Source organism: Trachurus japonicus, chromosome 12, assembly GCF_045865225.1.
Source record: "Trachurus japonicus isolate A0001 chromosome 12, Traja_1.0".
NCBI classification, from domain to species: Eukaryota; Metazoa; Chordata; class Actinopteri; order Carangiformes; family Carangidae; genus Trachurus; species Trachurus japonicus.
In genome coordinates, this window is record NC_140918.1 from 6,585,550 (window position 1) to 6,598,998 (window position 13,449).

Below are 13,449 nucleotides of genomic sequence, written 5' to 3' on the forward strand. Positions count from 1 at the left end.
GTATCGGACCAAACTGGCTTTCCACTGCAGGAGACATTTTAATTTGACAACAATGGCTGGATTCAGTTTGAGTTTTCACACCTCCATTAGAATATTTTTCCAATGTGATTCAAAAATATACCGGAATTAGACATTTGCAATACACAAAGAGTAGAAATTCTAGGCCGCAGTCACAACACATTAGAAGATACAGGAAATCTTTGCATTGATAATTAATTAGGTGAAAATTCGTGTCTGTCAAATCTCAGACCCTTATCACAACAACAACAAAACTCCAGATTTTTGGTGCATCAAAAAGAGTTTCTAAACTTTGCACCTTGAACGCAACATCCTGTTCCTGTGTGCATTGCAAAGTGGGAACTTGCGTTGTGTTGAGGCGTGAAGCAATGATGTGTTGTCACAAAGACAGAGAGAGAGAGAGAGAGAGAGAGAGAGAGAGAGAGAGAGAGAGAGAGAGAGAGAGAGAGAGAGAAAGCACAATTTGGTTGCACAGAGGTTGGTAACAAACCCATTGGGGCTTGTTCAATGAAACATCTGCCATGGGTGTTGACCTTTTTGAACCACCACCACCACCACCACATTGGTCCTTCCCCTCCCTCCCTAAGCAGCATTCAAGTCACACTACAAAAAGGGGTAGTAAAGATATTGGTAAAAACAAACAAACTGTATTGAACTGCAGGGGGACACACACTCACTCATACACCCCACACAAACCATTGCAAGTGCGCGCGCAAGAGCAGCTGTCAGTGGGTTGAGGCGGGTGCCCGCGCGCGCTGCATATAGCAAGAGAGAGAGAGAGACTATCCTGTTTGGAGATTACGGCGCTGCAGCAGCTCATGGCCATCTTGTATCAGACAGGATGAGACTGTGAAAAAAAAGAAGCGTGAGTGAGAGTGTATGGTTTTTTCCCTCTCTCTCTCCTCCTCCTCCTCCTCCTCATCATACGGCCGCTGACAGGCGAACACCACAGAGGCTTAAAGAGAAATCACGTCTGCTGCTGTGTGTGGTGTGTGGAGGACCGTGAACACCTCATAACGAGTTGTGGATTATTCCGAGGACATCGCACTGAAACCATGAGCTGGGGGTCAGAGCTATGGGTGAGTCTCGGTGCACTGCACTACACTGCACTGCACTACACTGCACTTGTAACGGCGGTCAATGTGTTCGGTTCTAGAACGTTATACAGTTCCGTTCTAGAACGTAACGGTTCCCCCAGTTTAAATAAACCTGCGCTGTGCTGCTGAGATATTAAGACGAAGCGCAGTGGCTACAATGTTTCATTTTTTCCTCCTCTTTCGGCTAAAAACGGCCGGTGGTGGTGGCTCGTTGTTGGATGTCCAGCCCCCCTCCACCACCACCACCGCTGGTGATGATAGTTAGCCAACAGGGGGGCTAATTTGTAACGTGTACCCGGGCCTCTGTCTGTGCCTCTGCTAACGGCTGATTTTTGGTCGATATGTCGTTGTGTTAGCAAAGGGGGGCTAGCTCAACATCCATTTTACGTTAGCACGGAGCGTTTCAATTCAAACCACGCTTCGCACACATTACACACACACCCCCTCACCGTATAACACAGCTATCTGCCCTACTGTGTGTGTTCGTGTTGTGGTGCCACTTGTAATGTGTAACAAACTGATACAAACACGCTTCATTTAAACTGTCAGTAGAGGAAGTGCACGAGAACATCAAGTTCTGTTATTTATCTAACCACTGCTGGTTAAAACTAACTTAGGCTATCATCATTTCCACTAACTGGTCAAACAGGCCAGGTCTAGTTAAATAACTACCATAATAGTTGACTTATTTTACTGCAGATGTACAGTAGCCTAGGCCTCTTTGGAGAAAATGAGACCCAACAAAAATCTTGTATAATTTCATATTTTGTTAAAAACATCCCAAATCTGGGGCTAATCAGAATAAAAGAATTTGACTTTTATACATAGAAAGAACAGACGATGGCTATAAGTATGAAAATACAATATCAAAGAATATAAAGTATTGTAAAAAAAGAAAAGAAAAAACGGTACAAAATATTATGTATAGGCTATATGAGCATAAATACTCCAGCAAACAGCCCAGTTGTGTTACAGTAACGTTACTAGATTGGAGATAAGTGACAGAGTAGGCTAGGAGGAGTGATGTCTAACAGGCATTTTAAACCATGATTTTACCATGTAAAACTTAATTTTAATAAACCGTAAATGATGTATAGGAGGTAAAAGTTACCATAAATATCTTTATTCAACAGGGAAACATAAGCTACCAGTCTTTGTAAGCAATACTAGATGACTGAGAAGTCAAGTGATCTTACTACAATGAATTCCTGTGCTATGATGTCACCTCTTTTTAGTTTTTTTTAAATCCCACTTAAATTCAACTATTGCTGAACATATTACAACCCAGCAGTGGCGCCCCTTGTATCATTGTTATTAACCCATATCCAGACTTATACTCACACATTTAAAAGCAGTGTGTTGTACACTACAGCACGGTAATAATGACGATTACAGGACAGTGTGTCGGACTATTTCTACAAGTTGATAATAAGCAGTTGCGGTGAGAGGAATTCCTGCTGTCAGGGTTTTCTGTTTCAATGGCTCGTCGTCGCCGTGTTGTCATTTTGTTGTGGAAGTGATCCAGTGGGAGTAGCAGTCATTCTGCTGTCTGTGTGCTGACAAACAGCCTGCTGCTGCATGGAGGGCATGTTGAGCTTGTCGATGCACATTTGAAAATGAATGGTGCTGGTATATTTTCAGTACATGTGTGTCAGTGTCGACGTGCAAGAGCGAATCAGATGCCTGTGTAAGTTACGACATGGGGTTGACATTTAAACCTACAAGGAAGGGTCAGATTTTATTTCATTTCAACTCCTGTTACACCTCCTCACAGTGCACTGCACCAAGCAGCAGCTTTTTCTTTACATAGGTTGAACAATTTAATCAATAATCTCAATTTATTGAATCTTGGTTGAGGTCCAAACATCACTGATTCTGCAGCCGGGGCAACTGATCACAATACTTTGCAGTGTATTGCACTTTTTTTTTTCTTCTCCCAGATAAAACTGCAGGCTAAAGTCAATATTATGGGTTTAACTTTGTTGCTCTTCTACCAAGCTGGAGATAGTTGAATCAGAGATGTGTTTTTCTTTCTAAGAACAAAAAAAGGAGGAGGAGGAGGACGGGGGGAGGAGGAGGTACTACACTGAATTCTCCAGCAATTTACCTGGTGCAAAGTTCACAGCAAAAAAAAACCAAAAGAGAAAAAAAAAGTACACATTCTTTGCGTTTTCCCGGTGATGTCAGTGTAGCTTTACTTTACTACTGCAATGCTTGACCGAGAATCACTCCTGCCCAGGTACTCATGCACAGCCAACATAGCCTGGAGGCACTCGACAGGCTTTTTCATGTGCAGCCCAAGTCTGGTAAACGTTTGCAAGTTTTTTAAACAGAGGCTGAGGTTTTGCAGAGAATAACGTATTACAACCAGATGCTCGCTGTGTTTCTTTTTTTTTTGTTTTTTTTCTCTCCCCCCTGTCTTTAGCGGGATGAATAGAGTCCAGACACTTGTTCCTTCTGATGTTGGTCCCTGCTGTATAAGACGACAGAGACGTTGAGCAGTGTAATCTGCAGGTGGTTGTTGCCCCTGGAGAATCAACACGGCTTATTTTGTTGTTTGGTCCGTAACCAGGTCAAACAGAGAAGCAGGGCTGTGATACCAGCGCTGCTGCGGCTTTGCACCCACAGTTTTCATGCAAGAGCAAGAGCAGGATGTTGTGGGTGAGGCTACGTGCACCTTTAGAGATGACGCAAATCTCAATAAATGAAAAAGATTGATTAAAATACCCAGCACAACGATGTCCTTTAACTCATTGAGTGCCAACCACGTAATTTCTCGTTTTTCGTTCCCATGCGTTGAGTGCCAAAAACGAAATTTTTCGTTTTTTGCTTTTTTTTTAAATTATGAAAATAGACACTTTAATACACATTATATGTAAATTTGGGGACTCTACGACGAGGAGAACTGAAATAGATGACGATCAAAGTCACATGACAGCTCATGATCTGGAAGTTTTTATCATAACTCAGCTTCTGCAAACGGAGGTCTGCATGTGGATGCAGCAGCTGCTCCGCTGCTGCTCCGCTCTCACCCGCGAGGCTGCAGCAGCTGGGAGCTGAACCAGGAAGCTCTCAGCCCACTGTCCCGCCCGGTCTTCATCTGGAGCAACACCGTGTCCTCCCCAAAGTCCTCGCGCGGTAAAATCTGATGGTCTCTGGACCAAAGCAGACCGGCACCACCGACCCGTACCACAGACGGACCGCGACCACCGGCGGGACCGGTGTTCGCGAGCCGCTGTGGCCGGCAGAGCCTCACGTTCCGCGGCGAGAGGCTGTGACACGGCACGGTGCGTCTGTGTTATTGCTGTTTAGTGGCGCCCCCCCCGCCCCCGATGGTGGTTTTGTGAATAGAACAACAATTGTTGTGTATATTTATCTTAACGAGCCCTTTGATCCAGAAATGCGAGTGTCTGAAGAGCGACAGACACAAACAGCGCACCTTTCATAAAAGACGCTCTATCTCCTTTTCTAGAAAAAAAGGAGGGATTTTGGTGAAACCCAGCCATGTTTAGCTTGGCTTTTCTCAGGAACGGAGGCACGTAGAAACAAACGGTTTGTGGCCATTTGAAGGATAAAGTTAAACCTTTCAAATGAGCTACAGTATGTGTTGGTGGCAATAATATAGAATACACTATGGCTCTAAAATAAAAAGTCAAATATGGTCTAATTTGCCGGTACACTTGACTAAAACTTTGGAAAGGAGCGCGGCACTCAATGAGTTAATACATGTTTGTTAACAGTTCAACACCCGGAAGTTTTAGCCATCAAGCCATTATCATAATGATTTCTAACTGCTAACTTTCTGTGAGAGAAACTAACCGATTGAGCAAGTAATCACTGCAGAAAAATCCTAAATTAGCCTGAAGTCAAATTCAAAATCAGGTTTTGGATGTCAGATTAGCTTGTGTCAGAGTGATCACAGTGTAGTTAGCTTCAAGAATTAGCTGATGCAACATGACACATGGAGGATGAGGCGCCACATGCAGCGAGCACAGCACACACACACGTTGTCATGCTCATCCTGTTGCTCCTCGCCGTGAACAGGAAAGAAAATGACATTTTGTCGAAGTCGCAGTCAGTCACAGCTTTCACAATCTCTCACATACATGACGTGCTGCTGTGATATTATCATTCTCCCTCGTAAACTTTTATTCTAATGAGTGTGAAATTGACCTTTTTTTTAATCATAACCGAGGATGAGACTGATTGATTTAGTACCTTTTCCTGATTGGATGCAGTGAACAACGTGGGAGTTGGAGGCCATCGGCTGGAGTTTACGCTCATACAAACTAACAGGGTAGATAAATAAGCAGCAATGAGTGTGGTCGACCGCTGTTGTTTAGCCTCTTGTTGTGAGTCACCGTGAGCGTGAGCGAGCGCAGTCAGAGCTGACGGACTCCAAGATGTCGAATGCCTTTGGTGCGGCATCATAGCTCTGATTATAGTCTTCACTTGTGTTCTTGAAAACAGACTCTGACTGGGAATGTTTACCGCCGTGAAAATAATATAATGGCCACGAGTGTCCTGTCCTTGTGACATCATCACCGTTCACCAACCAGGCGCCTTAAAAACCTACATTGTGTTAGATCTTTGACAAAGTTGTGCCTGCAGGGAGCCGACATGCACACACACACACAGCCAGTTGCTTTTTAATGCAAGCAAAGGACAAAGTAAATGGGTCAGCAATGCATCACATGCATGTACAATAAGGACGCCCCCCCCCTTTACCACCACTACTTCCACAAGAGGCATTATGTGCAAACACAACCAGGAAGGAGGAAGTTAAATGCGGTTAAACATATGACTGTGACTGGAGCAGAGTTCAGAAAAAAAAATGAAATTATATATTATATTATAAGAAACTGCAGAGACATTACATGACATCTGAATACCTTCTCTAAATTAGGATGCATGCACTTTCAGACAGTCTAAAGAAAGGTAAGACCACAACACAACACCTCAAGTTTTGCTCTTCCTCTTGCACCGGATGTCAGAGCGAGATCTTTGAAACCCTGCGGCATCACTCTTTAGACTCGGTATCATCAGGATATCAGAGTATAGACAGCAATTATAATAGAATAAAAGCTAATGTTAAACAAGTAGTAACTCCTGCACTTTTCCATTTGTGACACACCTTGAACGTTTTCACTTCTCTTGCGCGGTTTTCAATTTGGGAACTGGATGTGAAGGTTTCTCACAGTCCCACCCAGGTGCTCGCTGAGTCTCCACGGGCTGTGGGATGTAAACGTGCCGTTTTTAAACCGTGACACACAAATTTTTACAGTGCAGACGAAATGGACAAGGTTGAAACTCTTCTGAAGGAGCAGCAGCTGAAGGTGAGTTGTTGGGGTGGTGGTGGTGGTGGTGGTGATGGGGGCGTCAGACTGGATCGAACTTGTCCAAAATGAGGGTGTTTAGTTTAGTTTATTTATTTGGCTTCAGCTGAGGTGTGAATATCTAGTTTGTTTATTTGTTTGCTTTCTAGGCGAGAACACGCTTCATGCTCTAATGCGCTGTAATGTGATCGAGAAGGGGAAAGTGGCATTGTCTGGAGAGAGAGGCCTTGTAAATGGCACTTGTTTTGTTTTCCCCTCCTCTTCGTGTTGTTGTAAGTGGCCCCAGACTTGGCCCGAGGGGCTGCAGACGGAACAGTTCAATCAGAATCAGGATTTCAGTCGTGCATCAGGCTGCAGTGGAGACAGATCAGCAGGGCGGGTATCCTGACGGCGGCAGCGGCGGTGGAGGTGTTGCTGTTATTCTGAGCTTCGAAAGAGCTCGGTGTTAGACTGAGATTTCCTCAGTGTTGCATCTCATCTTGACTCAGACTCCCCCCCCACCCTCTAGGGTCCCATGCAGCCTCATCCCCTGCTGCTCACTTGACATTCAGGCCACTTCCAGGGCTGAAACCCGAGCTAGTGTGTTTCCTTCTGTCAGTGTGTTGGGGAGACAGACAGAAAACCTTTGGCAGGACTACAACAGACAGACCCCTCCACCCCCTAACTCCCCAACTCCCCATCCACCCACCCTCTGCATTAAATCTTATACTCATCACCACCTGCTGACTCAGTGAAACCACCCTGAGCCCAGTTTCTCTCCACCTCTTTTCTTTGAGCCCCACAGTGACGGTAAAATAGAGATGAATAGATCCTCATTTGATCTTAAGGCCTCAGACTGGACTGCACCACAGGGGGAGAAAGAGAGAAAGAGAGAAAGAGAGAAAGAGAAAGAGAGTGGGGGCAGGAGGTGGGGTATTTAAACAAGCGCTGGTTCACGTTGACTAATCCAAGATGAGTTGCAATCCTAAAACATGTAATTGTTCTAGTTTCTTAAATGGGAGAGTTTAAAACGTTTCTGGTTTGGGACTAAATGAGATGTTTGAAGACATCTGCTTCAGCCAATCGTGAGCGACGAGGATTTATTGCTGCGTTTTTGATGTTTTTTTATGTCGGTTTTATGCACCAGAAAACGATTGATCGGGACGCTGTGACTGAGAGTCCAGGGCGTTTTCTCACCACAAGTTATAGCCCTTCCGCTTTTTTCCTCCAAAACTTTGTCATCTTGTCCGTGAAAATGTGACTCAGTCCTTCCCACCACACACTGCTGCTGCTGCTGCTGCTGCAGCCTCTAATTTTTTTTTTTTTAAAGCGCTGGCTCTTCTGTTATTTGTAAAATTTCAGCCTCTAATCAGGCTGCGACAGGGGAAATTATGCAGCCGATGGATGAGCTTCAGTCACGTGAGCCCTCTGACGTATTGTCACCTAAAGCTCACAGCTCTAAAGTGCTACATACTGTACGTGTCGTTTGTTTCTTCAGGCTGTGCACAGCATTTGGTCGTCCAACCCCCCCCTTCTCCCCGGCGGTGCAGTAATGTTAACACGAGAGCAGAGATTGACATGTTACTGCTTCGCTGGCTCTTTTATGGCTGTTTCAAGGTGGATGCAACATCTTTTTTTTCTTTTTTTAATGCAGCCTTTGAAACGACTCGTGCTTAAAGTCTGTGTAACTGTAGCTTGTAAACAAGTTATATTGGCAGTGATTGTGTTGAAATAGCCCATCGTAAATACTCAGCTACAGAAAAAGTAAAGGCGAAGATGCCTCGGAACAAAAAATATACGAATTTGACGGCATTATAACTCATTTTGGAAAAGAGAAATTGCACTCCAGGACTCATATGGAAGAAATAAACCACATGAAATATAGTATTAACTGGTTTAAAACAAGCTTAGAATAAAATAATAAAACAAAAGTTATGCTACGGCTGGATTTTTATGAGTGCAGGTAGTCTTTATTAGCCTCAAAGAGCAAATATATATGACAGCACAGATGTTTGCTGCAGCTATATACTTCGCAAACATATCCCCTGTGTGTGTGTGTGTGTGTGTGTGTGTGTATGCTGAAGATGCTAGTGCAGATTTTATTAGCTCTGTTATTCCAGTCGTCTGTGTGTCCTGTGTAGTGATGGTGAAGCTGGGAGATGCTTCAAGACGCCGGTGGGTTTGCTGCTGCCTGTGTGACAGCAGAGGTCTGTTACTGCGCTTCCTGAAAAGCAAACCAGATGTGGTCGATAGACAGTCGGTGTACCACGTGAAGCCTTTTAACATTTTCTTTTTTCCTTTTTTAAACAGATGTTTAATGTTGCAATGAGTCATAATGAAAACTGTGTCTCATGCAGTTTAATACACAGTTGTCCGTCTCCAGCTGCTTTAAGATATTTGAACTGTCGTATATTAGGGGTCGTTTACTGCAGCAGCCCACTCGTGCATTTCTTTACAATTCCTCCTGTGCTGTGTGTGCGTGTGTGTGTTTTTTTTGTTTTATTCTCTCTTGTTTTCATCACGCTGACTCACTCTGTGCCCCCCACCCCCACCCCCCACGCCCCTGCCTTCCTCCTCTGGCTCTCTGAGAGACAGATGTTAATGGATGCATGCTGTGAACGTGGTGGTTCAGCGTAGTAGAGGACAGATTGGAGAGGCTTTTTTATTTTTTATTTTTTTGCTTTAGGGTTGAATATCTATCTTAATTACGTAATGATCTTAATAGGGAAGGATGTGGGACGTGTGGGTATTATAAATGTGAATGCATGAAGCCAGACAGAGAGGGCGGAGGTCAAATATCGTATTAGTTGTAAAATGATATTTGAAATGATATCCATCACTTCCTCCAGTGAGGCCCGGCTACATCCAATAACACACAACGCAGCCTTCCTCAGAAAATGTAATAAGTTTGTCTCGCATGTGTTTTCTCTGAGATGACGCCACCGCCCCAGTGTAAGTGCTGTGTGTATGTGTGTGTGTGTTAGCATAGAAAACACAGGCTGCCACTGTCACGCAAATAAATGAAATGCATTCAACGCACTGAGAGATCAGAGTCCTGCCTCTGGAGCAGCAGAGTCATCTTTACTCACATCCTGAGATGAGATGAGGAGGGTGGAGAGACAGTGCTGCAACACAATTCAGAGAAAACTGCCAGTACAACTATGATACAACCACTGTGTTTTTATCAGTGTTGCAAAACTTAAACCCCAAAGTCTTATGACACTGTTTTGCCCCGTGTGAAGAAGATGGTTGTACTTCTAGGAGGTGATGACGATTTGACTCTTTTCACATTCGAGGCTCCACTTATTGAGCTGTGGCTGAGTAAAAGGGGAAGCTGCAGAGCAGAGAAGCCCTGCATGACGCTGACAGAAAAAGAATCAGACCGATCTATTTATGAACTGAAACCGTAGCGAGACGTGCACCTCGGCCGAAGTGCGAAACACATGAAATACTAATGTGTAAAAATCTACTCTCTCATTTCCTACCAACCGTGTTTGCCAACAGAGTTAATTATAAGCCTGGACTATTTGTGTTTGTATAGATGTGTGTGTGTGTGTGTGTGTGTGTGTGTGTGTGTTTTTTTTCTTCTAAATTCCACAAAATGCACGAGAGCTGTGATTAGCTGTGAAGACTGACACCTATCGGCAGCACAGCAGAGTAATCACAAGGCCGACTGCAGAGGAAAATACACTTATTATGTTCTTCAGAAGGGAAATGAGACGTGTCATGGCAGCACATAGCACGAAGGCCTGGGCATGGAGATCCACCGGAGCCATGTATAGCACCGAGTGACTGGCAGCTGAGCGCAGACGGCCTTTACAGTAACTACTGGGTTAACCAGGGGTCGCATCGGCCAAATAGTTTCCGTCATTCACTTATTTTTATTTTACAAATGAATTATGGGAATTTAATTTTTTTTTTTTAACAGATAAGAGAACAGAGGCCAAACTGATGACTCCATGTGAAGTAGATCACATGTGCTGTCAATAACCACATGTAGACCACCTCACGTCAACAGACGGATCCCATAGATTTGTTTTTGACATTTTACACTGTAAAAAATAAATTTGTAAACATGTGACAGTGACTGCTGCGTAACTCATCAGTATTAGGGATCCACTGAACTGGATTTTCAGTCCCAACGCTACTGATACCTGGGCTTAGCTTAGGTCGCTTTCACACTAGCCTCGTTTGGTCCGGACTTTAGGACTTTTCAGTTTGGTCCGAACCAAAATTTCAGGTGTGAACACTCCCCCGGACCACGGTCCGGACTTTTGTCGGACCAAACAAGCGGACCATGGTCCCCCAAAAAAGTCAGGACTCGGTCCGGTTCGAAGTGAACCATGGTCCGGTTCACTTCAGGTGAGAACGTAATCGGACTTTTAATAGGACCAAATACAGGAAGCAAACCAAAACAGCAGTGTTTCCCATAATAAATTGCGTCAACCACGAATAGATTTTTCGGCTTTTGGCTCGACCAACGCAATATCTTTCATTCATTCATGTCCGCATAGCACTCTTTCTCCGTTATTGCCGTACACACACAGAGAGAGAGAGAGAGAGAGAGAGAGAGAGAGAGAGAGAGAGCATGCAGGACAGCAGGGAACGGTGAAAGCTGCCACAGTCTCCTTGCAAAGGAGAACTGTCAAAGCTGCTGCTCCCCATTGTTGATGAATAGGAAAAAAATGACATGATGAAAGTGATTTTCCCCCACAAATTTTCTGACCAATAGCTGAACAACCTGTAGACCACGTGTCATTTGTTTACAAAAAAAGGTGCGTTTTGACAAGGGACAGTGTGAACACAGACCGGACCAAAACTTAATTGCAACAATGTATCATTTCTTCCCTCTGGTCCGGACCGTGGTCCGGACTTTCAGGTGTGAAAGCGACCTTAGTGTATCGACCGATACCCAATACCATTGATACCACTGTTCAATTAATAAACTGAAACTAAACTAATAAACTTAATAAACTTTAACATTACTTTCCTAATTAGAATTGAAGTGAGTACCGATCTAGCTAATGAGTCGATATCTGGGCCCATGTCCGATCTTAATATTGGATCGGTGCATTTGTATCCATCCATACCGCTGCACAATATGTAAAAATATCTTATGTCTGTGATAATTTTTTGCAATTTTAGTTTGAATGATGGATTTTGCACTTCTAAAAAAATATATATTTATATATAAAAATGGTGATCGTGCCAAACAGGCATGTTCCTTTATGTCTCTACAGCATCTGATTTGTCTGTTGCACCACAACTTTATTGCATTTTTGACTGTATTTCAGCTATTTGTGCAGCCCTGCTCAGCAACACTGATAAACCCGTCTCCGATGAGCTTTATCAGCTGAAAGTGACACATTTTAGTAAATTGCAGGCTACTCCAGTTTACAAACACTCAGCATGTCACTATAGCCAACTGATAACGATTCATTTCTCCATCAATATCCCACTTATCTCTAATGTGATCAGGCTTACAGGCTAAGAGATGGGCCCAGCAGCACTTCCAACCTGTTCGCTGCTCGATTGTTAAAGATGGCATTCGTCTAAAACCAGCGCACACACACAACACGGCAGAAGGTGTCATTTCAGTTCTCTCCATTTCTAAAGTCCAGACGTGAGTGTTATATAAGAATTAAAGAGCTTTATCCTCCGAAAAAGAACAAAAACAGCTCAACGGGAACAATGGCTGGTGTGTGTTTGCTGGCCCCGGCAGGATTAGTCCACGGAACAGCCCATTGGACGGTAGAAGGTAGTTACAAGGGAGGCGAACTAATCAGATTAATAACAACGTCATTTAATCAAGTTCTGTGCTGCTGGTTGCGACATTTTTTTGTTGTTCCCTCTCATTGCACCTTCTGTTCTGCCAGGATATAGGATGTGTTTGGATGCCGTTGCATTAGTACGTACAGGATCTGGTGACCGGTAACATCCGCAACACTTCTTTCGCCGTACGGTATCCCGCTGATATGGATTAAAATTCTTTTTTTTTCGTCCTTTTTTTGTTGACTTAGCAAAAGCATGACCATGTTACGCAGGAAAAGTGAGTTTTTTGTTTTCTTGGACCACGTCCGCTCTGCGAAGCACGAAAAAGAGAAGGAGAGGGAGAAGGAGAGGGCGAAGGAAGAAGAGAAGAAGGACAATGAGCTGAGTCCGTATGAGGAGTATCTGCAGGTGCTGCTGCAGATGAAGATGACCAGCGCTGTAAGTGAGCAGTTAGAGCCGAGAAGTTAACGTAGAGTAGTGTTGTGGTACTCGAGGCCAGTCGACCTTGTCTCGGTCTCGGCTGAGCTGGATTTAGGATTTCTCCTCCAGACCAGTCAAGACCAGAGCTGCAGTGACATTTTTTTTGTTGACCGCAAATGTTTCTCTATGTCACTCACTCACTTTGGATTATGTAATGTAATTCAATGACTTTGGGATAGTTAAAATTGTTTTGCAAAAGTAAATGCTTGTGTGTAACCATCTGGAAAAATTGGTTGCACCAGTGCCAACAGTGGGAGGAGACTTCAGCAGCTTCTGTGCTGTGTTCTTCTGTTCAATCCAAACTTTAGACTTTATATAAAATTATTAGTGCTGTCAAAGTTAATGAGTTAATTATGGCAATGATTCATTTTGAACATGTAATGCATTAAAAACGCAATTAACGCCATTTTGTTTACTTCCGGTGGCGGCTGCCGCAAAACTTTTGGTGTCATTACAACCAATGTCATTCTTCACTTCATTAGGTTTTAATATTTTTTTCATGCGAGTGAGTAGAGGATATAAGCAAGGTGCCTTTTTTTGTGCCAAATTTGTACTTCACAGGAGAGAGTTCAACGTTTAAAGAAAGCCAATAAAATAGTATTTGAATTTAAATATACTTTCTTTGTGTTTATTCTACACTAATTTGATGATTATAGATAAATAAATATTCATTATAAGCTCAAGTCGTAAGTGGACAAATGCAGTTTATTCGTTGATAAATTAATGGAGTTTAAAGGGACAACGAGGAGTTTTGGAAAAGCGAAGCG

General features: G+C 43.5%; 1 protein-coding gene across 26 annotated transcripts in view; it reads left to right on the top strand.

The window, feature by feature from the left end:
* The first annotated feature begins 638 nt into the window (after positions 1–638).
* Positions 639–13,449, top strand: part of fnbp1b (formin binding protein 1b) — a 77,312-nt gene continuing 64,501 nt past the window's right edge. For 13 of the 26 annotated variants that reach the window (XM_085792808.1, XM_085792810.1, XM_085792833.1 and 10 more), the window contains exon 1: positions 12,434–12,640. In XM_085792808.1, coding sequence (XP_085648934.1) covers positions 12,458–12,640 — 183 coding nt within the window. In that variant the 5' untranslated portion in view covers positions 12,434–12,457. Of the gene's footprint in view, positions 1,098–6,181; positions 6,452–12,284; positions 12,641–13,449 lie in introns of those variants that run through there. The other 13 variants (XM_085792826.1, XM_085792830.1, XM_085792821.1 and 10 more) reach the window with 7 other exon arrangements.